The sequence below is a fragment of the Peromyscus eremicus genome, chromosome 7 (genome assembly GCF_949786415.1).
Source record: "Peromyscus eremicus chromosome 7, PerEre_H2_v1, whole genome shotgun sequence".
NCBI classification, from domain to species: Eukaryota; Metazoa; Chordata; class Mammalia; order Rodentia; family Cricetidae; genus Peromyscus; species Peromyscus eremicus.
The window spans coordinates 34,336,025-34,363,604 of record NC_081422.1 but is presented as its reverse complement, the minus strand read 5'-3'; the positions used below and the strand labels follow the sequence as shown (position 1 = coordinate 34,363,604).

Genomic DNA, 27,580 nt, shown 5'->3' with positions numbered 1-27,580 from the left:
AGTTGGACATCATTTATCCAGAGGCATTGAGGTAGAAATGAGTTCATGATGTAAAATCACCAGCAAGCCATCCTGAAAAGTGTTTTTATCATAGTAAATAAAGATGAGATTAGGAAAATGTCTAGAGGAATGACAGTTTGAATAAAAAAAAAAAAACTCCCAGTAGAAATAGTGGAAATAATAAGAAAGGATGTAATGTTAAAATTTCATAAAATGGAGTGATGTATTTACAGGTGTTTATCATATTGCTTTGTCTTCCCATCAGTATGTTCAAAATATTACACAATAAAACAAAAAATATTCTATACTGTTATAGAGTTAACGGTGCAGCAAATATGATTTATTTAGAGTTTTTGCATCGATAACAAATATAGAGGAAATTAATGGTTTATCAGACCAAGATTTAAAAAGTGACATTTTTGGAATATTTTCATTGACCTCAATGCATTCATACATATTCATAATGCCATACACAGATGAAATTATTGGAGACACACACACACACACACACTGCTACGTCATAGAGCCCAGGTTACACGACGTGATTGTACATGTGGTTTGTGCAGGGTATCATCCTTTGAGGTCATGGAGTGCACATGGACAATGCTCCGAGGCATTGTGGTGCGCTCTGGAAATGAAATAACTTGGATTGAACTCCCAGACAGTCTTCTGCTACTAACTTCGCTGGATGGTATACAGAATTTCAGGCAGGCACATTTATCTGTGCACTGCATGAAACAGAAGATACCTAGGGACAGAGACACAAGGGAGCAGGATTAGTGTACTGTGCAGAGGTGTGGGACCACTTCCTTCCAAATTCTTAGAAGACTCTGACCACTGAGCCTTGTGAATGCTTCCCAGCTCCTATCTGTAGTCATCCTGGAGAAGAATGATTTAGTTAGAGGGAGTGGAATTATCCACAGTAACCTGTGGAGGGTTCATTCTGAATGAAGATGTGCTTTGATATGGGTTCTTTGAGGAGGTGCAATTCTTATGAAATTTTAAAGACTCCCCAGGAGAAGGAGAAGGGGACCCCTTGTCTTGGTGGGTCCCTCTCATATCAGCTTTGACACTGCCTGTCTTGTAACTGCTTTGGCACCATGCGCTTTTCCTTGGCTCCCTGGCCCTCTAACATAATTGAACCTTGTTCTCAGCCACTGTCCTTGGTGGTGACCTTCATGGTTTATCTCTCCCTTGAAGTTGTAAAGTACTAAAAATATTGAAAAGGAGAAGACGAGGAGTGCTCTTAGAGGCAGGGATAGCCTACCATGTCCAATTTCAGCTTTCTGCTTCTAAGAACTGTATTTAGATTGTCCAGCTGATTTTTTTTCACCTTTTAAAGCATGGGTTTGGCCTCTTCTCCTCGATTCTCCATTTTCATTATTTTGTACTTTACTCTGTATGGATTCACTGACTTCTATCTCTCTTTTAGTGCCCTGGAGATACTCACCACAGGTAAGGAAGAGTGCGATGGCTAAGTAGACAGTGAAAGCGATCCATTTGACCTTGTAAGCAACAAAGTATGTTTGTTGACCTTTATTTAGCTTGTGATGATACACAGTGACTGCATAGAACAAAAGGCAACCTATTGTCCAAAATAAAAAAATTTTTTTCTCAAGAAATTTAAACTCATTAGTCACATCTTCACCCCCATTCACCTTACTTCCCAAACTGTCACTTCCAGGACAGCCATTTCATAGAGTGATCATAAGTTAGTGACAGATCTAACTCAGAAACAATATATACCCTTGAATCAGAGAATTGGAAAGACTAGCTATTTAAGGATTACAGGTGGAACCTACAAGCCCATTGCAACTTCCATCTATACCAGTGGAGCCAGGAAGTTGTTACCTGTGAAGAAACTCAGGAAACCAATTAGGAGGTGCATACACTTATTTTGAGAAATCATAGAGGTGAATTGCAGACCTATGATCAAATTAAGATAGATGGATATGTTGAGACTCATCCTCATCATGCTACTGATCGTCCCCAGGCTATCTGTTGGGAAACAGAAGCTGTATTGAGAGAATGGCAAGGTATTTCTTCTAGACTCATTTCCACAACTGTCGAGGTCAAACTTTCATGAGGATCTAAAAAAGTCAGAATGCAAAAGAGGGAAAAGGAGTAAAGAATAAAGAGGCAGTGTGCTTGAGACAGCTGAGAGACCCAGCAGAAACTTAGTGCTTTTATAAGCTCTTTCATAACTCACAGGTTAAATACCTTAATCCACCCACTCTCTCTTAGGGATGCTAAAATCCATTTGCCTTTTGGCTAGTCATTTTTGTCATACCCCTCATGTCCAGTTGTGCTGGTAACCCTACTGCTACTTACCAGTTTTATCAAAAGTCCAGTGCTTAAACAAGTGAGATCCTAATATTTTCTCCCAAAATCTAAATGGTGAAATTTTAGTTTTCCTCCACTACGTTATGTTTGCAAATGGATTTACTGTGGCCTGAGAAAGTTGCTCCCAGGAATAATGGGTAAATTGATCAGATGATGGAAGTCAAAGGAACCATGAAAATTTCCTCTCCACCCACTACTTTCCATAGTATAGTTCTGACCTTCAGGCCAAAAAGCAGGACAGCAACCCAGCCATGGACTGTGGGTAGTCTTATCCTTTCTTATTTTGGGAATCAGTTCCACCCAGTTTTCCATGATTAATCCTACCACCAACATGAGTATGGCCCCAGAGGAGAAGACTATGTTGACACTCTGGATACTTCTGTTTGGGAGATGCATCATTGTGGATAAAAATTTCTATCGGAGACTATCACCAATGTTTCACATGTCTTTCTTTGATCAGTCACAGGAAGAAGGACAAAATCTGAGTGTTCACTGACTGCAGAGGTGTTGCCACAGACATCAACAGAGGCAAAAGCTGAAGTAACCTGTAGAGCAGAAAAGATGACTTCCTCCCTTTACCATTCTTATATAAAGGGCAGACTGTTGTCAGAGCAACAAACTACCGTGGAATCCTTTGTCTGTTGGTTTGACCCTTGACCTTGGAACATAAGGCATAGGAGCAACCAAGCTGTGCAAAGGTTCTTTGAGAGAGCTGCATGTGGCAAAGTCTGATATCATAGAAAGAGATATCAGAAACGGACTTTAAAGGTGTTTGACAGGTGTAACTAAAGGAGTTCCATATTGCAGTCAGAACTATGTGTGCTGGGGTTAGTTGACACTGGGTGGAGTCTGTGAAGCAGACAATCCCCAGGTCTTTTGGATAAGTGCTCAGTTAATTGGCAGCACAAAAGGGAATGCCCATTAGAAATTTTGGGTGTGTTGTATAAACTCAGGTCTTCAATGTGGTTTCTCAAAGAAGCCTATTTAATTAGGCTTCTGGAGAGACTAAAGCTCTGAATCTCAAAAAAAAAAAAAAAAGTTCTGGTATACTGGGTCATTTCAGTCCACTATCTTCCATAAGATGTAAGAATCATTTCTTGTCAGAATTGCCTTTGTAACTTGACGGAGAAAACATTTTGTGGAGTCCTTGAGGAGAAAAAACTATGGTATGCATTAGGTTTGGATCCAGAGGGATGTTCAAAAACTCCTTAAATGCCTTTTCCTGGGAGCCAAGAAAACTGTCTCCAAATACTTATCCTTCTGTTTTTTCCCCCCATTTTTTCCTTTTATTGAAAATATTCTTTTCTCATACACTGTATCCTGATTATAGTTTTCCTGCCTCTTCTCCTCCCAGTTACTCCCCACCCCTCTCCCCTTAGAATCCACTCCCCTAATGTTTCCATTAGTAAAGAACAAGCAACCAAACATGACAAAATATAATAGATGAAGCAAAAACTATCATATCAAAGTTAGACATGGCAACATAAAATTAGGCAGCACATAAAGGCGTGCGTACATCTTTTCTGTTTCCCTTTTGGAGGTGGAACAGGGGTTGATATGTAAAAGCAAAGAAATTTTTTTAAATTAAAAAAAAGAAAATAGATTTTTTTTCTTACATAATACGTCCTGATTATGTCTTCCCTTCCCTCTACTCTTCCTAGTTTCTCCTCACATCCCCTCCCATTGGATCTATTCCTTTTCTGTCTTTTATTAGAAAACATACAGGTTTCTAGGGGATAATTAAAATAGAATAAAATAAAAACCAACACACTGGGAAAGGATAAAATAAACAAACAAGGAAAAGAGGCGAAGAAAAGGCACAAGGAACAGATATAGACATAGAGACACACTTCTTCCCACATTCAGGAACCCCATAAAAACAGTAAACTGAAAGCCATAATATATATGCAAAGGACCTGTAGTATAAAAAGAGAGAAAAATATATAAATAAAATGAAAACAAAAACAAAAAAATAAAAAATAAGATGAAAAAACTCCAAAATACAGAAAAGCCCTAACATGTAATGAGACAAGAAACTTCCAAAATAAAAATAAAAACAACAACAACAAAATAAGATAAAAAACCCAAAATACAGAAAAGCCGTAACATGTCATGAGACGAGAAACTTCCAAAATAAAAATAAAAACAACAACAACAAAATTAGATAAAAAATCCCCAAATATAGAACAGTTCTAACATGACATGGGACAAGGGACTTCCAATGATGCCACTGAGCTTGTTCGCTGTTGGCCGTCTACTGCTGGGCAGGCAACCCACCCTTATGAGTAGTTTGTTTTCCCAGTGAGATTCCTTTGGAGGAAGCTAAATTTTTATTTGCAAGTGGTTACCAATTGGAAATTGCTTCTGAGTTAAGGATGGGGGCTTGAGTTCACTTCTCCTTTCAGGCTGTAGGACTCCATCCGTTGCAGACCTGTTAAGGCCCTGTGCTTGCTGCCTCAGTTTCTGTGAGCTGATGTGTGCCTGGATCCTGTTTATTTAGATGACCTCATTTCCTCGGTGTTCTCCATTCCCACTTCCTCTTCTGCAGGGTTCCCTGAGCTCTACGGGGAGGGTTAGAATGAAGACATCCCATTTAGGGCTGAGTGCTCCAAGGTCCCATTCTCTGTATAATATCTGGATATGGGTCTCTGTATTTTCTCCCATCTGCCACAGGAGGAAGCTTCTCCGGTGGTGGCTGAGCAAAGCGCTGGGCTATGAGTCTAGCAGAAGGTTATCAGGAAGCCACTCACTACCATTTTTTATTTGGTTTTACTCTAGGTTCCTGGACTATCTTGTCTCTGGTTCTTAGTCACCAAAGCAGTCTCAGGTATTGGTTTCATCTCATGGAGTAGGCCTTGAGTCAAATCAGGTATTGGTTGGCCACTGTTTTTAGATGCTGAGTCATCTCTCTAGGCCCCTTTCCTGGACTCCTACTATTATTTGTCCTTTGCAGATGCCCATTCTGACTGTGGTGAAATGAAATCTCTGCAGAGTTTGGATTTGCACTTGCTTCATTGCTAAAGATGTTGCCCCCCCCCCCATATATTTATTGGCCATTTATATTTTTTCATGTGAGTTTTTTTCTCTCATTTCTATTTCCCATTTATTTTTTCCTTCTTTTCTCATTCCTCAGTGTGGTCCTCTACCTTATCCTTGGCTTTCACAAAGACATTATTTTCTAGGCTGTTGTACCAGAAGAAATGTAGGATAAAACTCGGGGGATAAAATATTTTTGATGACTGCTTTGAATTACTGTGACATTTGATTAAAAGATATCCCTCTGGAAGCTTCTACCCTGAGAACTAACTCTCGTAGTGTCTGAAGGCATTATTCAAACTGACACTCTTGTGTTTAAAGAAATCAACAATCCTATTTCACTATAAAATCTGTGAACCTCAACAATGAGTAGCTTGGCAAGATACTCCTCAATGTGCAGTAGTGGAACTTCTACCCTGAGAACAGCCAACAGCTATTTAAGTGAGTAGCTTGGCAAGATACTCCTCAATGTGCAGTAGTGGAACTTCTACCCTGAGGACAGCCAACAGCTATTTAAGTGGACTTCAAGTCCACTTGGCAGAAGGGAGTTCATGGCTGGTACTATAAACCTAGCCAATTTTCTGTGTCTGGTGAGGTCAGGGACCCTAAAGAGAACCTGCTACTGTCACTTTGCTTAAACTGCATTCTAAATACCTATTCTTACACTCAAAGACACAGGGAGCTCTCACCTCTCATCAAATAAACTTCTTCTTCTTCTTCTTCTTCTTCTTCTTCTTCTTCTTCTTCTTCTTCTTCTTCTTCTTCTTTTCTCCTTCTCCTTCTCCTTCTCCTTCTTCTCCTCCTCCTCTTCTTCCTCCTCCTTCTTTTTTTCTTTTTAGCAGATGGAGATCATTATAGAAATTACAACTGACCAAAATGCCAAGAACAACTGATTATGGAATGCTCACCCTAAGTTGATATATCTACAACACAACCACACCTCAGGTTTGGGGAACATTATGGAAAATGTGACAGAAAGTGCCTAAGAGCTAGAGGATCAGTGTGTCTGCTGTGAGATGGTGTCTTCTATATATCACAGAAAAGCTGCACCCATGACCTCTCAATAATATGATTCCCCAAACAAGACCTTCACAATGAGTTGACATCTCAGTGTGGATGGGGAAAACCTTACAAGGTTTTCCATCTCGAGATGGAGAGCTATAGGCAATTAATAGCTGCTGAGAGAAGGAGACCTGATCTTTTCCAGGGGTGAACCCTCTGATAAGTTACCCAATCTTAAGATACCAGTTCTCAACATATACATATGAGTAACACCAAATGGCCTCATTAGGCTGTATTTATATATATAGTGTGTGTGTGTGTGTGTGTGTGTGTGTGTGTACAGTAAGAAGTATAGAAGAAGAGGTCATGAATTTGAGAGGAGGGGGGCCATAGGAGAAATTGGAGGGGGAGAGAATGGTGAAAATTGATGTAAATACAGTACCTATGAAATTCTGAAACAGTAAACTCTAGTTGGTGAGTACCTGACAAAAAATTATCTTTACTGAAAAACACAGAACTCTAGATATTGAGCAGTGTAAAGTAATGAAAATCACCACTAACAAGAAAAATTATCAGAGTAATAGGATATAAGAAATTTTTAAAAAGCTATAAAAATACTGTTTTGCTGAGGCAACCAATTTCCTTTTGCATATTATTTTCCCATTTCTGTTTATATGCATACATTTCAAATACAGATGTAATAAAAATGTTCATATTACATGTAGTTGATAGCATGAGCCATTAGAAACAATATTAATTAACAATATTAATATAACCACAGTCCATTGTATCAAGTTTGTATTAATGTTTTCCTGTAATATACTTGTCATGTTCACATTCACATATTGTATGGCAATGTATTCTGAAATAATATGGAGTCTGAGGAATTAGATGGTTTTATTTTCTCACTGTTTTCTTCCCTAGAAGAAATGACTACTGTTAATAGCAGCATATTTTTGTGTATCTCTTTATTTTTTATTTTTATTTATTTTTTATTTTTTTTTTGGTTTTTCGAGACAGGGTTTCTCTGTGTAGCTTTGCGCCTTTCCTGGGACTCACTTGGTAGTCCAGGCTGGCCTCGAACTCACAGAGATCTGCCTAGCTCTGCCTCCCGAGTGCTGGTATTAAAGGCGTGCGCCACCACCGCCCGGCATGTGTATCTCTTTATATACTTTATATAATTCTTCACATTTTTCTTGTGTGACCTTCAGAAATACAAAAAACTTAATTAGAAAAACTCCATTTTATATCAGTATTGCCAATAAAGAAACATTGGCTCAGAGAGGTGAGATAACTTGGCCATAGAACACAAAAGTTAATAAAATGGATTTTATTTATTTATTTATTTTTGAGATAGGGTTTCTTTATGTATCCCTGGTTGTACTAGAATTCTCTCTGTAGACCAGGCTGACCTCGAACTCAGAGATCTGCCTGCCTCTGCCTCCTGAGTCCTGGGGTTAAATGCATGAGTCATCACATTCAGCTTAGCAGAAATAGATCTTAATCAGTTTTGAAAATGAAAATGTCTACACATGTAGTCTCTCTCTCTCTCTCTCTCTCTCTCTCTCTCTCTCTCTCTCTCTCTCTCCTTCCTCTACCTCCCTTGTCTTCCATGCTTCCCTTCTCTCTCCCTCCTTCTCTCTCAATGCTATGTGCTCTGTCCAGTTACTTGGATGTCAAGATTATTAAGGTCCACAAGATAAATATGCCATGAATAATGAATCTTCTCACTCTTGTGATCAAAACTCACCATGCTGGCTAGTTTTATGTCAACTTGACACAAGATAGAGTCGTCTGAGAGAAGAGAAACTCAACTGAGAAAATGTCTCGGTAAGACCTGGCTATAGGCAAGCCTGTAGGACATTTTCTTAATTAGTGATTGATTTTGGAGGGCCCAGCCTATTGGGGGTCATTCCACCCCTGGGCTGCTGGCCCTGGGAACAAGAAAGGTTGTGCAAGCCATAAGGAGCAAGCCAAAAAGCAATGTTCCTTCATGGCTTCTGCTTCATTCCTTGTCTCCAAGTTCCTGCTTTGGCTTAGCTCAATGATGAACTGTTACTTGGAAATGTAAGATGAAATAAACTTCTTTCTCCCCAAGTTGCTTTTTGTCGTGGTATATTGTCACAGCAATAGAAACCCTGACTAAGATACCAATGAAAGGTTGGGGGCTAGTTTTTAAAATGGGAATCTATTTTTAAATATATCCCCACATAAAAGTGTTTTTCTCCCGTAGTTGTCTTAGAAAATAGAAATGATAACAGTGTGGCACTAATGATTGCAGGATTCACTTTCAAATAATTGAATGTGCCCCATTGAGACAATTAAGACTTTCCAAATAACACTAGCTCTAGAGACTGTAAGAAAAAAGAAATGATTACTAATCTAAATTACTCTCTCTCTTCTTAGTAGATTGTGTAGGTGCCTCTGTGATCCAAGTGGTAATTGTCAGAATCATAAGGCCTAGTAAATTACAACGAACTTCTGAACTTTCATAACCCTGGGATCTTGTGACAGTTTTTAATTGTATTGTTTCTGTGATTCCTATCTAGATATTGTTTTCTTTCACCTTAAGTGAAAGGGTGACATCTACCTTCATTGGCTCAGTAAGAATGCACGTTGGCCTGGTGACGAGAGGCCCTATAGTAGCAGTCATCTTTTGATGATGTCTGGGTAGTCTGACTCCAGCTTAAACAATATGTATCCAAGGCTATTTACTCAAGGTTTCCTGTAGCTGGAAATCCTGACATCTGAAAAAAATGGCACCAAGCGTCAACATAAATCCTGGAGACTTACATGAAGGAACTTCCTCTCTGCCTGTTGGGTTTAAGTGAAGAAAGTGTTAATGGGCAAATAGTATCCATACTGCATATGTTTATGGAGCATGTATACACTGACAATCAGATGTATTTTATACTACGTGGTCTCTATATTCTTTCCTTCCTTATTCAAGAATCTTGCTGAGATGTGAACAAAGTCTATTAGGATAGAATTTCCTTATGTGCAGAAGTAGGTGATGGACTTTGCTATGCTGTAATATTTCCTGACTCTGTAATTCAGTGAATACTTATGCTTTTGATTATGCTTATTCTTCCCAGTAAACTGGCTCCTGCATGCTATTGTACAAGTCATGAATAATTTTTATCTCACAAATCAACTACTTGCATATGCATAGAATCATGACAGGCTGATAAGAAATTCTTTTTATTAAACATCATTTATAGCATGTATAATTCATTGGCTAATAATCTATAATAGATCTCTGTGCAGTATGCTGGAAGGACGAATGGAAGCAGAATAGCTGATTACTTAGGACATTTGATTTTAAAGATATTTTTTGCCCATAACCACCTACCATCCTCATACCATAAACGTAATCGTTCATATCTGATCTTCTTTGTTAAGTACAGATATAGATTTTCCCCTGCTGTAGGGCTGTTTCCTACTTGAGTCCATGAACTAACAGGGTATCTGCATTTAATCTTTCTCCTTAGGAAATCTATTACTCTCAAGATAACTTGTTCCACATCCTCAAATGTCTGGATTGTTTGCCCCTGTTCTGAATTGGAGCTATTCTTTTTTTTAATTAAGAATTTTTTTATTCACTTTACATACCAAAGATCCTCCTCTTTTTTCCTCCTGCCCCTCCAGCCTCCCCCCCAAAACACCCCCCATTCCTTCTTTTTTTTTTTTTTTTTTTTTTTTTTTTTTTTTTTTTTTTTGAGACAGGGTTTCTCTGCATAGCTTTGGTGCCTGTCCTGGATCTCACTCTGTAGACCAGGCTGGCCTCGAACTCACAGAGATCCACCTGGCTCTGCCTCCCGAGTGCTGGGATTAAAGGTGTGCGCCACTACTGCCCGGCCCCCCATTCTCTCTTACAAGAAAGTAAGGCCTCCCATGGAGAGGTACATTTAGTAGAGGCAGGTCCATGGCCCCCCCTCGCATCAAGGCTGTGCAAGGTGTCCCATCATAGAATTGGGCTCCAAAAGGCCTGCTCATGCACCAGATATGGATTATGATCCTACTGCCAGGGGCCCCTTAAGCAGATAGAGTTATACAACTGTCTTGCTATGCAGAGGGCCTAGTCCAGTCCCATGTAGACTCCACAGCTGTTGATCCAAATTTCATGAGTTCCCACTAGTTTGGTTTGGTCATCTCTGCAGGTTTCCCCATCATGATCTTGATGCCCTTGCTCATAGAATCCCTCTTCTCTCTCTTTGACTGGGCTCTTGGAGCTCTGCCTGGTGTTTGACTATGGATCTCTGCATCTGCTTCCATTAGTTACTGGAGAAAGGCTCTATGATGACAGTTAGGGTATTCACTGATCTGATCATTGGGATAAGCCAGTTCAGTTCAGGCACCCACTCCACTACTTCAAGTAGTCTAAGCTGGGGTCATCCTTGTGGATTCCTGGGAACTTCCCTAGCACCTGGTTTCTCCCTGTCCCCATGATGTCTCCCTCTATCATGGTATCTCTTTCATTGCTTTCCCACTCCATCCCTCTTCTAGCTCGACCATTCCATTCTCTTATGTTCTCATCCCCCATCTCCTACCCTCTATTTCCCACCCCTCATCCCCAGTTTACTCATGGAGATTTCATCTATTTTCCCTTCCCAGGGCGATCCATTCGTCCCACTTAGAGTCCTCTTTGTTAGCTAGCTTCTCTGGAGCTGTAGGTTACAATCTGGTTTTCCTTTGCTTTATACAAATCCAAGGAATGCTCAGTCGTACCACAAGGACACATGCTTAACTATGTTCATAACAGCATTATTCATAATATCCAGAACCTGGAAACAACCTAGATGCTCCTCAACTGAAGAATGGATAAAGAAAGTGTGGTGCAGATACACAATGGGGTACTACTTAACAATAAAAAACAATGACATCATGACATTTACAGGCAAATGGATGGAACTAGAAAATATCATCCTGAGTGAGGTAACCCAGACTCAGAAGGACAAACATGGTATGTACTCATTCATAAGTGGATACTAGATGGAGCTATTTTTGAGAAGGAGTCCATGTGAGAACATGCCTGCTGGAGCTGGGGCTTCATGCACCTTGATGAAGATTTAGACAATTACATCACAATTTTTGCCTTTTATTTACTGGGATCACCAGACAACTGGGTTTTGGAGGTCACAGAGATGACCCCGAGCTGAATAGGAGGAGGAGGAGGAGGAGGAGGAGGAGGAGGAGGAGGCTTTCATATTTGCCCACACATTATATATGCTACTATGAATCTTATTTGATGCTCTTACAATAATTGACTTACTCAACATGCTCTCAACTGTATTTTAAATACTTTCAATAAATCATCTGTTTGTTTATAAAAATATAATTGACTTCTTGAGCTCTTTGACACAGGATGAACTTTCTGAACAGGATACCAATAGCACAGGCATTAACACCAACAATTAGTAAATGGGACCTCATGAAACTGAAAAGCTTCTGTACAGCAAAGGACACCATCATTAAGCAATGCAGCAGCCCACAGAATGGGAAAAATCTTTATAAATTATACATCTGGTAGAGGGTTAGTATCTAAAATATATAAAGAAGCAAAAATAGCAACAACAACAACAACAAGCCAAACCAAACCAACCAACTAAACAAACAAACAAACCAACAAACCCCCCAAAACCCCAACAGAACAAAACTAAACCCCGAGTATCAAGAAAATAAATAACCCAATTAAAAATAGGGTATATAACTGAACAGAGAGTTCTCAAAAGATGAAACATAAATGACTGAGAATCACTTAAAAATGTTCAACATCCAAAGCTGTGAGGAAAATGCAAATTAAAACTACTTTGCGATTTCATTCTATCCCAGTCAGAGTGACCAAGATCAAGAAAACAAATGATAGCTCATGCTGGTGACTTAAAGAAAGGGCATGACTTATTCATTGCTGAGGGGAGTGCAAACTGGTACATCCCCCATTAAAATCAGTGTGGAGGTTCCGAAATAAGCTGAGAACCAAGCTACCACAATATTCAGCTATACCACTCCAGCATAGAACCAGACTGCACATCTTACTACAAAGATTCTTGCTCATTTTGTGTTCATTGCTGCTCTATTCATAATAATCAGAAATTAGAAACAGCCTTGATGTCTATCAACTAATGAATGGCTAATGATAATATGGAACACTTGCATGATATTCAGCTATTAAGAAAAATGAAACTTGAAGGGAAGTGGATGGACCTCGAAGCAATCACCCTGATTATGGTAACCCAGACCCCAAATGACAAACATATCTTATATGTGGACGTTAGCTTTTAAGCTTTAGACATATGTGCTTCAATACATATAATCAAAGATGTTAGGCGGTTAGTAAGGAATCAAGGGTGGGGGTATCTTCCAAGGAAGAGTAAATAGTGTATAGTGGTATAAAGACACAATGGAGAAACTAGAATAGGAAGATTAAATGGAGAGTGGGATGGGAGTGCAAGGTAAAGAAGGGAATATAGCTGGGTGGTGGAGGTGCATGCCTTTAATACCAGTACTCGGGAGGCAGAGGCAGGCAGATCTCTGTGAGTTTGAGGCCAACCTGGGCTACAAAGTGAATTCCAGGAAAGGCGCAAAGCTATACAGAGAAACCCTGTCTTGAAAAACCAAACCAAAAGAGAGAGAGAGGGGGGGGGATATGACAGAGTGACAGCTAACTTTAAAAGTTTTTTGAAAAGCCATACTTTTCAAAAGAAACCCTCTACGATAGAAGCTTCATGTGTATGTGTGTGTGTGTGTGTGTGTGTGTGTGTGTGTGTGTGTGTGTAGTCAAAAGTTTTCTCCAGGACCGCCCGGTCCTGCTGTCCCACAGCTGCTCATAAAATAATCATTCAGAGGCTTAATGTTATTTACAAACTGTATGGCCTTTGGCAGGCTCTTGCTAGCTAGCTCTTACATCTTAAATTAATCCATTTCTATTAATCAATGTTTTGTCATGTGGTTTGTAGCTTTACTGGTCTACTGACATATTGCTCCTTGGGCGGCAGGCTGGTGTCTCTCTTGACTCTGCCTTTCTCTTTCCTGTCTCTCTCCTTGGATTTTCTGCCTGCCTCCAAGCTGCCTTGCCATAGGCCAAAGCAGTTTATTTATTAACCAATGGGAATAACATATATTCACAGCTTACGGAAAGACATCCCCCAGCATATATATGGAATTTAAATAGAGTCACCATAATGGGGGAGACAATGCCCTAAATAGACATATTATGCTACCAAGTAAAACCTCCAGTGCCAGAAATAGGTTACAACATGTTGCATCATTGGTCAAAGGGAACCTGTAGCTGCCTCACCCACCCCCAAATCACAGACAGTTGCTAAGGCTATCAGTTACCCTCCACAACCTGATGATAGGCTCTTATTGTTGAAGACATCATTTACTTATTTCATTGAACATGGAGAAATCATGATGGTGTCCAATTAGAAGTTTGATCCTTACTGATTAATGTTCATAGTGCTTACGGTATTTTGTATGCTATTGGAAGAGAAAAATGCTGTGGATATTGCTCTGTATGCTGTGAATATGTTGCTCTGATTTGGTTGATAAATAAAATGCTGATTGGAAAGTAGCTAGGCAGGAAGTATAGTATAGGTGGGACAAGCAGAGAGGAGAATTCTGGGAACAGGAAGGCTGAGTCAGGAGTCACCAGCCAGACACAGAGGAAGCAAGATGTAAAGATACCAGTAAGCCATGAGCCACGTGGCAAGATATAGATTTATAGAAATGGGTTAATTTAAGATGTAAGATCTAGCTAGTAAGAAGCCTGAGCCATTAGGCCATACAGTTTTAATTAATGTAAGCCTCTGTGTGTTTATGTGGGTCTGAGTGGCTGAGGGCCTGGGTGAGACTGGAGATAACTCCAGCTACAGAAAAATAATCATCAATATAACCCATCAACAAGCTTGTGACCTACAGCAGTGATCTACCTGCAATATAGTGGTACAAAGTATTAGAGAATGACAAATCACTTTTCTTTTACCTTGGACTTAAGGTCTGTTCCATGAGATGGAACCTATACATGACGCTGCTAAAGTGGGCAAGAACCTGATACTAGATAGGTTGTAAGCCTTAGGGGGAAACCTACTACTATTATTCTGCTAAAGGAAAATAACAGTAAGATGGCTCCTACAGACATATTTCTATACTCATAGATCAGTACATCACTCAACCTTCAAGAGAGAAACTTCTTGAAGCAGATGGGAATTAACACAGTGATCCACAACAATGTGGAAAATGTGCAAAGAGTGAGACACTTTGGAGCACCCAGTCCCAAATGGGATGTCTTCATTACCTCCTTTCCTTCATGGCTGAGTGATCTATGTGGAAGAGGAGATAGAAAGAGTGTAAGAGTGAGAGGTAGGGGACAATTCCAAGGAAACACTGTCTTCCAGATACAACAGGACTGATTCATGAATGAACTCACAGAGATACTGTGGGTATGCACAAGACCTGTACAGGTTCAAAAGAGACAATATTCCAGCACTGAGAAGGGGACATGAATGCAAAGTCCTACCCCTAACCGAGAAGCTATTTGCAGTTGGTACCTGCTGGGAAAGGGAAAACCAGTTTTCTCCAATGGAGTGTCACCAGGTATATCAAACCACACTTCAGGGAGGGAGTAGTTGGCCAATAGAAAATGGACTCCAAGATTTTTGTGCACTTTTTGTTTTGATATTTTTTCTTATGGTGTTTTATGTTGTTGTTTTGTTTCAGTTTTCAATTTTTTAAAAGATAGATAGATAGATAGATAGATAGATAGATAGATAGATATAGACAGATAGATAGGTCATGAAGTTAGGTGGGCAGGGAAGTGGGGAGAATCTGGGAGGAGTTGGGGGAAGGGAAGTTATGTGATTGTGATGGCTATTCCTGGTTGTTAACTTGACTGCATCTGGAGTTAACTAAAACCTGGTGACTCGGTGTACCTGTGAGGGATTTTTTTCTTAATTAAATCATTTGAAGTGGAGAGACCCACTTTTAATTCAGATTGTTGAGGTAGGAAGGTCCACCTTTAATCTGGGCCATACCTTCTGCTGGCACATCTATATAAAGGACATGGAAGAAGGAAGTAGCTCTCTTCCCTTGCTTGCTCTTACTCTCGTTTGCAAGTCCATTCCTTCACTGGCTTTAGAGCCTACTTCTTTGGGATTCTGGTGTGTACTGGAGACCAGCTGAGACATCCAGCCTTGTGAATTGAACAACTGCTAGGTACACGGATCTTCTGTTGGTAGACAGCCATCTTTAGATTAGTTGGAGCTCAGCCTGTAAGCCATTCTAGTAACTCCCACCCCACCCCCCCAAACACACAATGTTCTCCTCTAGAGAACCCTGACTAAGACAGTTTTCAAAATATACTGGCCCCACCTGGACCTGAATTGATGATGGACACAGATGGTACCCCCCAGACTTTTGGGTCTGTGGGGGCCACAGTCAACCAGGAGCTGCTGGCCCCACCAGGAGTCAGCCTGGTACCTCTAGAGCTGGGCAATCAGGTACCATCATACCAAGTGCTGCTCGAGATCTCTAGGCCCAGGCATGGGAAAGAGAAAGGCAATAGCTTTACACCATCCCTATGGCTGGAGCAGGCAGTACTCAACCAAGTGCCACTTGTGACCCAACCAAGAGCGCTGATACTGGGTGATTGGGCACCATTGTGGTGAGAGAGTACAGGGTGGGGAAGTGGAAGAGAGGGAGAAAGTGGGCTGTAGCAAGAGGTGGATCTGAAAGGCGAGGGTAGTGAGAAATGGGCTGACGTGAATATCCAGTTGGCCACCCGAGTCTAGGGAGATGTCTGGGCCTAAACTATCACAAAGGCCAGGTCTTGATCTAGGCCCCTGGAGCAGCCAAGAGGGCCTGTGATGATTTCTGTGGCTCCTGTTGTTCCTGGGGGGCTATATGGAGGCCTGTGGTGGGGCCACGTTTGTGTCCGAGCCTCATGGCTATGGGGGCCATGCCAATCTGGGTGGCCTGCACAGCCACCTGGGGCCATAACGACAACCTGGCCTGGGCTTCTGCTGAGGACCATGTCTGGGTCCATGGTCCTGCCAAGGTTGGGGTCTGTGTTGATGCTTCTGGCCCATGTTGCTGCCAGGGCCCATGTGAATGCCTGAGGTCTGGACCACAACCTGTGATCCTGTTGGTGTCCGAGGACTGTGCCACTGTTGGTGCCAGGCTGATGTGGGTGGCCATGGCTGTCAACTGGGGCCATGGTATTGTCAGGAATATGTCTGTGGCCGAGGGCCATATCTAGGTCCATAGCCCTGCTTCATCTAGGGTCTATGTTGATGTCTGTGGCTCCTGAGATCATCAAAGAACATGCTGATGCTGGGGGTCTAGACTGCCACTTGAGGACATGTTGGTGTCCAAGGACCATGCTGTTGAGGGGGCCATCCCAGTCTGGATGGCTTGCACTGCCACTTGGGACTATGGTGACATCCAGGCCTGGGCTGTTGCCTAGGACCATGTCTGGATCCACAGTCCTACCACAGGTCTTCATTGATGTCCATTTGTCTTAGCATGGGGGTCATTGGGACCATACTGTGTTGAGCTGGCTCCACTCTTCACTAGCCTGGGGATGACTAGTCCTGGCCCTGGTTAGTTGGCTCTACCTAGCCTCATTTCTCATACAGGTGTGCACCTCACCTGGAAAGCACACCAGAGCTGATCCTGGGGTTGGGGGTGATTCAACCCTTATGATGACATGAGAGCTTATGATGACATGAGAGCAAGAGAGCTGATCCCCCCCCCCCCACCAAGATTAAGATGCTCTCCTCCGCCTCACCCATTACCACCTGCTGTAGATAAGAGAGCTGGCCCTGGGGTCACAAGAGTGAGAGAGCTAGCAGTGCACAAGGACGCAGCCTCGGCTTCCCATCTGGGCAGCACACTAGAGCTGACCCTGCTGTCAGGGATGCAGGTGAGCTAGCCCTGAGGGTGTGAGAGCAAGAGACCTGACCCCCTTTTCCGCCCCCATATCCCCTACAGCAATTGGGAGAGAGGGCCCTGTATCTTGCCTGGGAAAAGCAGTAGAGCTGGACCTGGTGATATGAGTGAGGGGGACCTGGATCTGAGCAGGAGAACTGGCCTGGCTCCTTGCTGTAGGCTGCACTGGCTGAGGCAGTGCTGAAGAGCTTATCTGGGTAGTGGTGATGAGGGAAAGCTAGCAAGCTGACTAACCCAGTTGCCACCCAGGCCCAGAACCAGGGTTACGAGGTGGCCCACCCCAACATCCACTGAATCTATAAACTGTTGGAACATATGAAGGAGACGAACCTACAGATCCAAAACAACAGGATCTTCATGACACAGGACAACAGGATATCCAAGAGGAGCCCCAGTGAGACATTATTAGGGGTGTAGCAGAATTCAGAAGCCTCGAGCCAGACCAATGACTCGTGGCAATGAACACTTACAAGTAAAGATGAACAGACTAAAGGGTCAACTGTGTATGCCTCAACAGCTTCCATGACCAGATTCTTCTTTTTCTTTTCTTTCTTTTTTTTGTTTTTGGTTTTGATTTGTTTTATCTCTTTGTTTTGTTTTTGTTTTTTCTTTTAAATTTGGTTTCATTTTGGGAGAAGTTTGCAAGGGCAGAGGGTGGATGGGAGGGTATGGGGAGATAAGTTGGATCGGAATGCATGATGTGAAACCACAAAAAGATCAGTAAAAGTAAAAAAACAAAAAAGAAAACAAAAAATACTGTGTGAAAACACTCTAAATAAATGATGACAGACTAGAAACTTCCTCTATGGATCCAGTTAATGAGAAGAGGAGAATGAGAAACAATAGACTCTATTCTGGAGAGCTAGAGGAAGCACTTCAGAGTTCACAAAAGCAGTGACACAAATCTGTCACAGCTGAGAAAAGGATGAATGACTCATGGAAAAGGAATAAGCCAAGTGAGCTTCGGCTGCTGCTGTACAGCTCCACAGCCCGGAAGGGAAGTGGAAGCCTCATGCAAACAGTTAGCCAGGCATCTCTGGTGAAGAGGCCGGCAGTCCTCTGTCTAGAACAGTGGTTCTCAGGCTGTGGCCCTTGAATACAGTTGCTCAGGCTGTGGAGACCTCCAGCCATAAAATAATTTTCGTTGCTACTTCATAACTATAATTTTGCTACCATTATGCACTGTAATGTAAGTGTCTGTGTTTGCCATTGGGCTTAGGGGACCTCTGTGGAAGGGTCATTCAACTTCCAAGGGATTGTGACCCACAGATAGAGAAGCAGTGGTGTAGAGCAAGCTCACAGCCCTCACAAACCTCAAATCAAGTTGATAAAATAGTGCTTCCTTCAGAAGGCAAGTCAGTGGAGAGCCATACCATCATGCCATTATGTCAGTCAGAGCACTGTAGTTGGGGGCCACTAAGAGAGGGAATCTTTTGTTAAAACCAAGTTCCCTGAGCCCTGGGAACAAGGAACACACACAAACCAGGGAGCTAGAATTTAGTCTGCCACAGTTCCTATGTGAGAGACAGCCCAAGGAGGCAATTGTGGCGAGTAGGAGTGCTGGACACTGACAAGTTGAAGCACGCAGACTTCACGAGGCTCCATCTAGGCAGTGAAGCACACAGCCTTGCCCTCAGTGGCCCGGAGCAGGTCTCATCGGCTGGAAATGACATTGTAGATGAAAGGGCTGAGCCTCGGGTCAGCAAGCAGATCAGCCTCCAGAACTACCTCTCTGCCAGCCCCTGATGTGGAACCAGGAGCACTGAAGTGCAATCCTCCAGCAGGGTGATTAATACTTTAGCACTTCAAAATCTTGAAAATCTTAAGAAGGATGCTCCACAGGTACATGTCCCAGTGCTCTGGTTGCTCCCCATACTCCCACCTGGAAGTTACTCTCCAGCTAGAATCTGAGAGACCTCCAGGGAGTCTGACCCGGAGAAACTCTGGCTGGCAGATGGCAGAACCTGACCAGCTCAGACTGCAAAGCTGAGCATGGGAGCCCAGAGTCGTGGTGTGCAAAGAAGGGAAGCCTGAAGAGAAGTCTCCACTTGTCCAGCAGAGGCACCAATGTTGCAGAAGCCACAGGAAAGACAGGGGCTCCCAAGTCCAACCCATGCCTTCTCTGTCCCATCTCAAGCATGTAACTGGCAGTATTCTCCAAGTTCCAAAGTCCTGAGAGGAAGTTGCATCAATTCTTCCTTCCTTCCTTCTTCCCTCCCTTTCTCCCTCCCTCCCTCCCCACCCTCCCTTCCTTCCTTCCTTCCTTCCTTCCTTCCTTCCTTCCTTCCTTCCTTCCTTCCTTCTCTCTCTCCTTTCCTCCTTTTTTCTTTTTGCTACTGTGACTCTCATTTTTCTTTTTACTATACCTTTAGTGGTAATTTTTCTTTATTGCCTACCTTTATTTTTCACTCTCCTTCACACATTCATATAATTGTTCACACATTGTTTTCAATATTGAGTAGTCTGTTTTCTTCACATTTTTTTTCATTTCTTTCTTTCCTTTTTTTTTTGCTCCATTCCCTGTTTTCCTCTCTGTTATGCTTTTAGTGGCATTTTGCATTTATCATATTAGTTAATTTAAAAAACTTTTTATTTTGTTTTATTTTGTAAGGTGCTTTTTATCTTTATCTAATTTTGTTTCTTACCACTTTGATTATTGAGATGCTATTTTTTGTTTTGTTTTATTTTCCCATTTTTTGTTCCCTTTTCTAATGTTTCACTCTTTTCCAGTCCACAAGATTCTTCTTGGTCATTTTCTTAATTATTTAATTTTATTTTGCTTACTATTAATAGAAAAGAAAGAAAAGAACAATAATTCAAAAACCAAGAAAAAACAATTGATAAAATTAAAGGAATTAATTAGCATTTCTTTTTTTTTTTTTTTAGTTCGAGACAGGGTTTCTCTGTGTAGCTTTGCGCCTTTCCTGGGACTCACTTGGTAGTCCAGGCTGGCCTCGAACTCACAGAGATCCGCCTGGCTCTGCCTCCCGAGTGCTGGGATTAAAGGCGTGCACCACCACAAGCCCGGCGCATTTTTTAATAATATGTTTAAACATGAATAGCCCCAACTAATGAATAAAGAAATGCAGACTGACTTACTGGATTAAAAAACAAGATCCTTATGGATCACCCTGAGAAGGGGAAACAGAGGAGATCTCCATGTGTAAACTGAGGATGAGGGATGGGAAATAGAGGGTAGGAGATGGGGGATGAGAACATAAGAGAATGGGATGGTCGAGCTGGAACAGGACAGGAGTGGGAAAGCAATGAAAAAGATACCATGATAGAGGGAGACATCGTAGGGCTAGAGAGAAACCGGGTGCTAGGGGAATTCCCAGGAATCCCCAAGGATGACCCCAGCTTAGACTACTTGAAGTAGTGGAGTGGGTGCCTGAACTGAACTGGCTTATCCCAATGATCAGATCAGTGAATACCCTAACTGTCATCATAGAGCCTTTCTCCAGTAACTGATGGAAGCAGATGCAGAGATCCACAGCCAAACACCAGGTAGAGCTCCAAGAGTCCAGTCAAAGAGAGAGAAGAGGGATTCTATGAGCAAGGGCATCAAGATCATGATGGGGAAACCTGCAGAGATGACCAAACCAAACTAGTGGGAACTCATGAAATTTGGATCAACAGCTGTGAAGCCTGCATGGGACTGGACTAGGCCCTCTGCATAGCGAGACAGTTGTATAACTCGATCTGCTTAAGGGGCCCCTGGCAGTAGGATCATAATCCATATCTGGTGCATGAGCAGGCCTTTTGGAGCCCAATTCTATGATGGGACAGCTCACACAGCCTTGAGGCAGGGGAAGGGGCTTGGATTTGTCTTTACTAAATGTACCTCTCTATGGGAGGCCTTACCTTCTTGTAGGAGAGAATAGGGGGTGGGTTGGGAGGGGGAGGCTGGAGGGTCAGGAGGAGGGAAGGGGGTGATCTTTGATGGTATGTAAAATGAATAAAAAATTTTCTCAATTAAAAAAAGGACTATGGAGACTTTTGAAAAACAAACAAACAAACAAACAAACAAACAAAACACAAGATCCAACTGTCTGTCACCTCCAAGAAGATACCTCAGAGACAAAGTCACCCATAGATTAAGAGTAAGAGTACTTACTGCTCTTGCAGAGCATCTAGGTTTGGTTCCCAGCACCCACATGAGGTGACTTTCAATAGTTTGGCATCTGCACATACATGGTGCACATAATCTCAGGCAGGCACACATCCATACACACAAATAAAAGTAAAAACAAATGTCAGAGGCTAATAGTGAATCTATCAAACAAATAGAAGAGGTAAAGTTGTCATGATATCTGATAAGGTAATCTTCTAACTAAATCTGTAAGAGACAAACAACAACAACAACAACAACAACAACAACAACAACAAAACAACCACTGCATTATAATAGTGAAAGCAATTCCTTAAGGATTTATAACAATTACAAATACACATACTTCAAATGTTGGGACTTCTAATTTCATAAAACAAACACTAAGGCCATGATAGCAATGAGTAACTTCAGTGCCCCACTGTGACCTTTAAAGGTCAACATAGGAACTTCAGAGACAAAGTAACTAAAGGAAAGAGAAAAAAGACACATGTTAATAAATTAGAGATTAAAAAGAAGATATTACAACAGACTCTGTTCAAAAAATCACTAGAGAATTAGAAGAAAACTTTAAACTATAACAGATTTAAAAATAATAAAGTGTTTAGTTGATAAACTTATCTCCATCCTCCATCATACTAGATGGGGACAGACAAACACTTCCTGTAAAATCAAGAGTGAAACAATGGTGCCCACCCTTTCTGTTCTTGCCCCATTGGTACTTATCATAGCTAGAGCAGTGAGAGAAGAGAAAGACTTAAAAGGAATATAAATAAAAAAGGAAGAGTCCAAAAAAAGTATTCTTTTCAGATAAAATGATCATATACTTAGAAGATCCTAAAGACATGACCAAAAGACTCTCAGATCTGATAATACATTCATTAAACTAGCAGGATGCAAAATCAACATACGAAATTGGGAGATTTTCTATATACCAATCATGACTTGTTGAAAGAAAAGAAATCAGAAAATTTTCATGTATTGTAGCTTAAGAATACCCATAAAAAAATCTAATTGAGGAAGTGAAAGATCTATCTATACAAGACAAAATTTAAGATACTGAAACAAATGAGAGAGAGAGAGAGAGAGAGAGAGAGAGAGAGAGAGAGAGAGAGAGAGAGAGAGATTGAAGGAGACACTCGATGATGGAAAGACTGTCCTTGCTTATGGATTAGCAGAACTAATAATATACATATGGATATATTACTAAAAATATTCTACCAACTCAACACAATCCCCATCAAAATTCCAATGACATCATCTACAGATAATCCCCATCAAAATTCCAATGACATCATCTACAGAACTGGAAAAAATCCTAAAATCCATATGAACCTTGAATAACTAAATCAACTCTAAGCAGAAACCATGATTCTGGAAGTATCATAATATCTGATCTCAAATTATACCACAGAGCCACAGTAATGAACATTGCTAAGCATTGGCACAAAAAACAGACATGTAGACCAATGGAGTAGAACAGAGCACCCAGGAATAAATTCTCACAGCTATAGTCACCTGATTTTTGACAAAATCATCAAAAACATACTTTGGAAATTAAGATCTTCCTCAACAAATGGTGCTGGGAAAACTAGGTATATTCACGTAGAAGAATAAAGCTAGCCTGATATCATTCTCTTTGTATAAAAGTTAATTCAAAGTGAGTCAAAGACCTTAATGTAAAACCTGAAACATCAAAACTGCTAGAGGAAAGCATTTCAAGACACGCATAGAGGCAAGAACTTTCTGAAAATCACATCATTAGCTCAGGAAATAATTCTAAATTGATGGGAGCCCAAAATTGATGAATGAATTAAAAAAGCTTCTGTATAGCAAAGAAAATATCACCAGAGTGGAATGGCAGCCTACAGAATGGAAAAAAAAACTTTTCCAATTATGCATCAGGCAAGGGATGCAGTGCAAGAAAAAATGAAATGACCTAAGTATATAAAGTACCATAACAAAACTCGTTACTTTGTATTCTTTTAAATATTATTAATAAATGAAAACAAAAGAATCAAATTAATATAGTCACTTTCCTGGCAAATATTAATGAAAATATTTCTCTGGGAGTCCATTTTCATTGATTTTTTGGTTAATAATATTTTTAAACAGGCAAGAACAAAATAGTCTGATTGAAAAAGATTCTTAAGGTGAGATAGCTCACCAAATAAAGGGCTTGCTGCCAAACCTAACAACCTAAGTTTGTTCCCCCTAGACCCACATGGTGGAAGGAAAGAACAAACTCTTTTTTTTTTTTTTTTTTTTTGGTTTTTCCAGACAGGGTTTCTCTGTGTAGCTTTGCGCCTTTCCTGGAACTCACTTGGTAGTCCAGGCTGGCCTCGAACTCACAGAGATCCGCCTGGCTCTGCCTCCCGAGTGCTGGGATTAAAGGCGTGCACCACCACCGCCCAGCAAGAACAAACTCTTACAAGTCATCCATGGGCCCCCATATGTGTCCACATGCCCACCCCCACACAAACAAATAAACAAGTGTAAATTTGTTTTTAGAAGGTATTTGGGGATGAATATGCTATTGAAAGAATAGATACTTGTATGTGCCAGGTGTGGGGACACAACGAGAAATAAGAAATTATGCATTATCTCAACAAGCTCTAAAATGGTAGGGAAGATAACACACACACACACACACACACACACACACGCACACGCACACGCACACGCACACGCATACACACACGCACATACACACATTTGCAGTGACTGGGTGAATTCACAGAACTAGGGCTTTCTCCTTTATAAAACAGATGTGAGAGGAAGGGGTGTGTGTGTGTGTGTGTGTGTGTGTGTGTGTGTGTGTGTGTGTGTTAGAAGAAGTTCTATAATGGCTGTTCCCTCAAAGGGAGGATAGACAGTTAGGGGGATATGGATGATCCCAAGGGCATGTTTCCTAAAAATACAGATTCATTTGAGGACATAGTTTAACACCAAATTGATATAAACAAGAGCCACAACTTATTATTTTTTCTCCACCCACTAGAGTTACTCGTTTTAATGTAGTATATACTTTATAACTAATTATGAGATAACACACAAATATTCCCAAAGCCAGATCTAGTTGTTTTCCCTGAAATTTGGAAGTTTTAAGTACATGTACTTTTTTAAGGTCTCTAGAAAGAGACTCATCCAAAGATCATGAGGCACTCTGCCAGATGTCCCAGAGATCCATGCCTAGGAACCAGAGGCCAGTTCTGTGTCCCTCATGGGGCACCTTTATCCAGGAAGTACTAAACCATTCCTGATGTCTTTTATATATGCTTATGTTTTCTGCGTCTTAGTTTCTTTGTTCATATCCTTATCTAAATATTGAATATTTCATCATATATCTTCAGCTTAAGTAAATTCATCCCACCTTTTAAAGGCATAATTTATAATCTAATATACTCTATAGTAATGAGGCTTTCCATTTCTGAGATCAAACAACACCTATGAGCATGTAGGTGCCTCCTGGGATGACCCAGTAATTCAACAGCATGTCCTAGAGGGGTCTGTGTTGGGTGGCCTTCAGATCCAGTGGGCTGCAAAAGCTCTAAGGGAGTGTTTGGAGCTTTGCTCAGTGTGCCTAATCTATGCCGGATGCATGAAATGATGTATCATGCAGCTTGGGACCAGGTCTTACAAACTCACAGGTTGATAGGCCCTAGGAAAAAAGAAACCCCAGGGATGACTGTCTTTATATTTCTACATTAATGAATGCAGAAATTTATTTTAGTTCAAATAAAATGCTTAAACTAAGAACCAAACTCTCAGCTTCTTGTTATCTGCTGTTGTTTAGTTAGTTAGGGAAGAAGGTATTAACCCACCTTTATTTCTTGGAGAAGAGGAAAAAAGAGATTCTCATTTGAAACCACCAGGAGGAAGAAGTCTCCTGAAGCCACCAGAAGGAAGAAGGTGAGTTTCAGAAGTGGTCGTATCTTCTGACTGTGATAACGTGGTCTAACATCCACTCCTGATTGCCCCATGAGCTCTAGAGTCTACGCGTATTTGTGCCCCGCTGAGTCAGCGACAGGAGTACAGGGAAGATGACGTTAGACTGAGCTTCAACACGTGCTTTGAAGACCTTACAGTGTTAGCATTTGCTCATACTTTTGGTCTTATGTAGCTTATACAACAATGCTTTGCAGTAGTTCTAAGTTTTACGGAAAAAAGTTCACAAAGACTGCATTGTGAATTAGTGGCTTCCCTACAAGTCTTAGAGATTTGGTCAGAACTATAACGGTGTGCTCACTGTTGCCCTCTGCATTCATAATGAGACTTCATATTTAAAAAAAAAATTTACGGTAAGATAGCCTCTAAGTGGCTACTGAGCATTTTAAGTGTAGCTACATTGACTGGATATGCACCATAAGTTGAAATACACTATGTGTCTCAAGATTTGTCCTAACAAGCTCCCAAGTGATGCAGATGTTGATGGACAAAGGACCATTTTGAGGAGAAAGGACATAAACCTAAAATTTCCATGGACATTAGGAAAAATAAAAAGGAGAACTGATTTGAACAGAAGTCAGAAATATGTAGGACACTAGAACAAAAGAAGAAACAGGAAATATGAAAGACATTTTCCTTTGATAAAAAGGCTGGTAAGACTAGGGGCTTGTGTGGGAGCATTAGATATGTACTGAGAACGGTTAGTGTGTATGTGACCCTCAGGACAGATTAAAGACTGGTATGGAAACATCTATGAGGTTAAAGGAGAAATAAAACATGAGAATAAAAATCTTGTTGAACACCCCTTTCCTTTGCCTTTCTGTACAGTCATTATGACTAGTCTGCATATGTGTACCCTAACTGGTAAGGGTAATGGGACAGGAAGACACCTATAGATGTTTCTGTAACAGGCCAAGGGCAACTGGGTACCCCCATTTGCTCATGATGCAAAAGATTTGTGCTTTGCAGAGTTGAGCCCCACTAAGAAAATACCTGTTGAATGTCATGAAGCTCCCTTTCTTCAGAAAGAGAGAAGGTTCTGGGAAATAATTTCCTGCATCTTTGGAAGTTCAGGTAGCCAAATGGTATCTTGTCCTTAATGTTAATAACTGATTGGAAACCAAAATGGAACAGCTTCTTGAAGAGCCATGGAGGGAGACAGATCCAGAACCAAAGAGGTTGAGAAAATGATAGATACAAGCCTGAGAAGGACTCCATGTGTGAAAGTTCAGACAGAGCTCTGTGGTCAGTACAACCAAGGAAAAAGTAGTCAGGCCTCAGAGACAAGGCCTTGTTCGACCTGAGGGCAGGCCACTTCAAGATTACCATCTTGGCCCTTCACCAGAAGACAGGAATAGAGAAGTGCTGTTTGGAAGCCTCCAGGAAGAGATACAGATCTCGGGGTTACTGATGGACAGGCGCTGAGAACAAAAAGGCTGGAATGCCTTTGAGAGGTCAGCATTCTCCCATCGTCTGTAAGTGCGAGGAGAACAGACTTTCAACCAGGAAAACCATTTAAAGGCCACTTGAAAATACTGCTAACACATAAGAACTTGTTTCCCGAGTCACACTATTGCTATACAAAAAAAAAAAAAAAAAAAAAAAAAAAAAAAGTGTCCAAGTGGCCTATCATTAAACACACTTGGAAATATTTTATTCTATATAGTCCTTTACGAGAACTGAGGAACAGTCTATGTAACTCATCAGGTGTTTCTAATAAATGATCCTTGAGTATTCATTTCATGCAATACCTCTTAATACTTGGCCAGTATTCTGTTATCAATGCTGGAAAATCTAGACTGCAAAAAAAAAAAAAAATAGTTGGTAGGAATAACAACTTCTGTGTGGGCAAAGCAGAGTGAGCCACAGTCACACAGTCTTTTGAGAAGTGTCTTGGTTCCATCCTCTTAGTTATGCACTTCTGCTGATTTGCTTCAGGAGAATGCCTTCACAATCCTTAGCATGACTCCTGTCCTAGATTCTAGGGTGGAATGTTTGATCCTTTGCCCAGAGAATTTGAAGCCCTGGAGGAGATGGTGAAGTATATTGGTGGTTCATAAAACAGATGGTAGTAGGTGCTTACTGACTTTCCAATGTATATGTTGATCCTTTGAATTTTATAACACAGTCTTTGTTTTCACAGCTAGAAACACCTGGGCTCTGGAGGACTCAAGAACAAGGATTCGCTCTTAT

The 27,580-nt window shown here is 41.1% G+C and overlaps 1 protein-coding gene across 2 annotated transcripts; it reads right to left on the bottom strand.

Moving 5' to 3' along the window:
- Nucleotides 1-497: 497 nt before the first annotated feature.
- Tmem225 (transmembrane protein 225) lies at nt 498-2,959 on the bottom strand. Of its 2 annotated transcripts, none has more exons than XM_059266840.1 (4): nt 2,562-2,959; nt 1,852-1,998; nt 1,451-1,585; nt 498-748 (listed from the first exon to the last, which is right to left on the bottom strand). In XM_059266840.1, the coding sequence occupies exons 1-4, from the start codon at nt 2,740-2,742 to the stop codon at nt 519-521; spliced, it is 693 nt and encodes a 230-aa protein (XP_059122823.1). In that variant the 5' UTR covers nt 2,743-2,959; the 3' UTR covers nt 498-518. The 2 variants fall into 2 exon arrangements, with proteins under 2 accessions (XP_059122823.1, XP_059122824.1); XM_059266841.1 differs by having other exon boundaries at nt 1,451-1,564.
- Between the last annotated feature and the right edge of the window lie 24,621 nt (nt 2,960-27,580).

Excerpts from the sequence above, each read along its gene's own strand:
- Tmem225 (XM_059266840.1), bottom strand. The coding sequence starts at position 2,742 with ATGATGCATCTCCCAAACAGAAGTATCCAGAGTGTCAACATAGTCTTC. Across the intron at positions 1,999-2,561 it reads TCCTGCTTTTTGGCCTGAAG|ATAGCCTGGGGACGATCAGT; the intron begins GTCAGAACTATA and ends GTTTCCCAACAG. Across the intron at positions 1,586-1,851 it reads TTTCCTGAGTTTCTTCACAG|GTTGCCTTTTGTTCTATGCA; the intron begins GTAACAACTTCC and ends TTTGGACAATAG.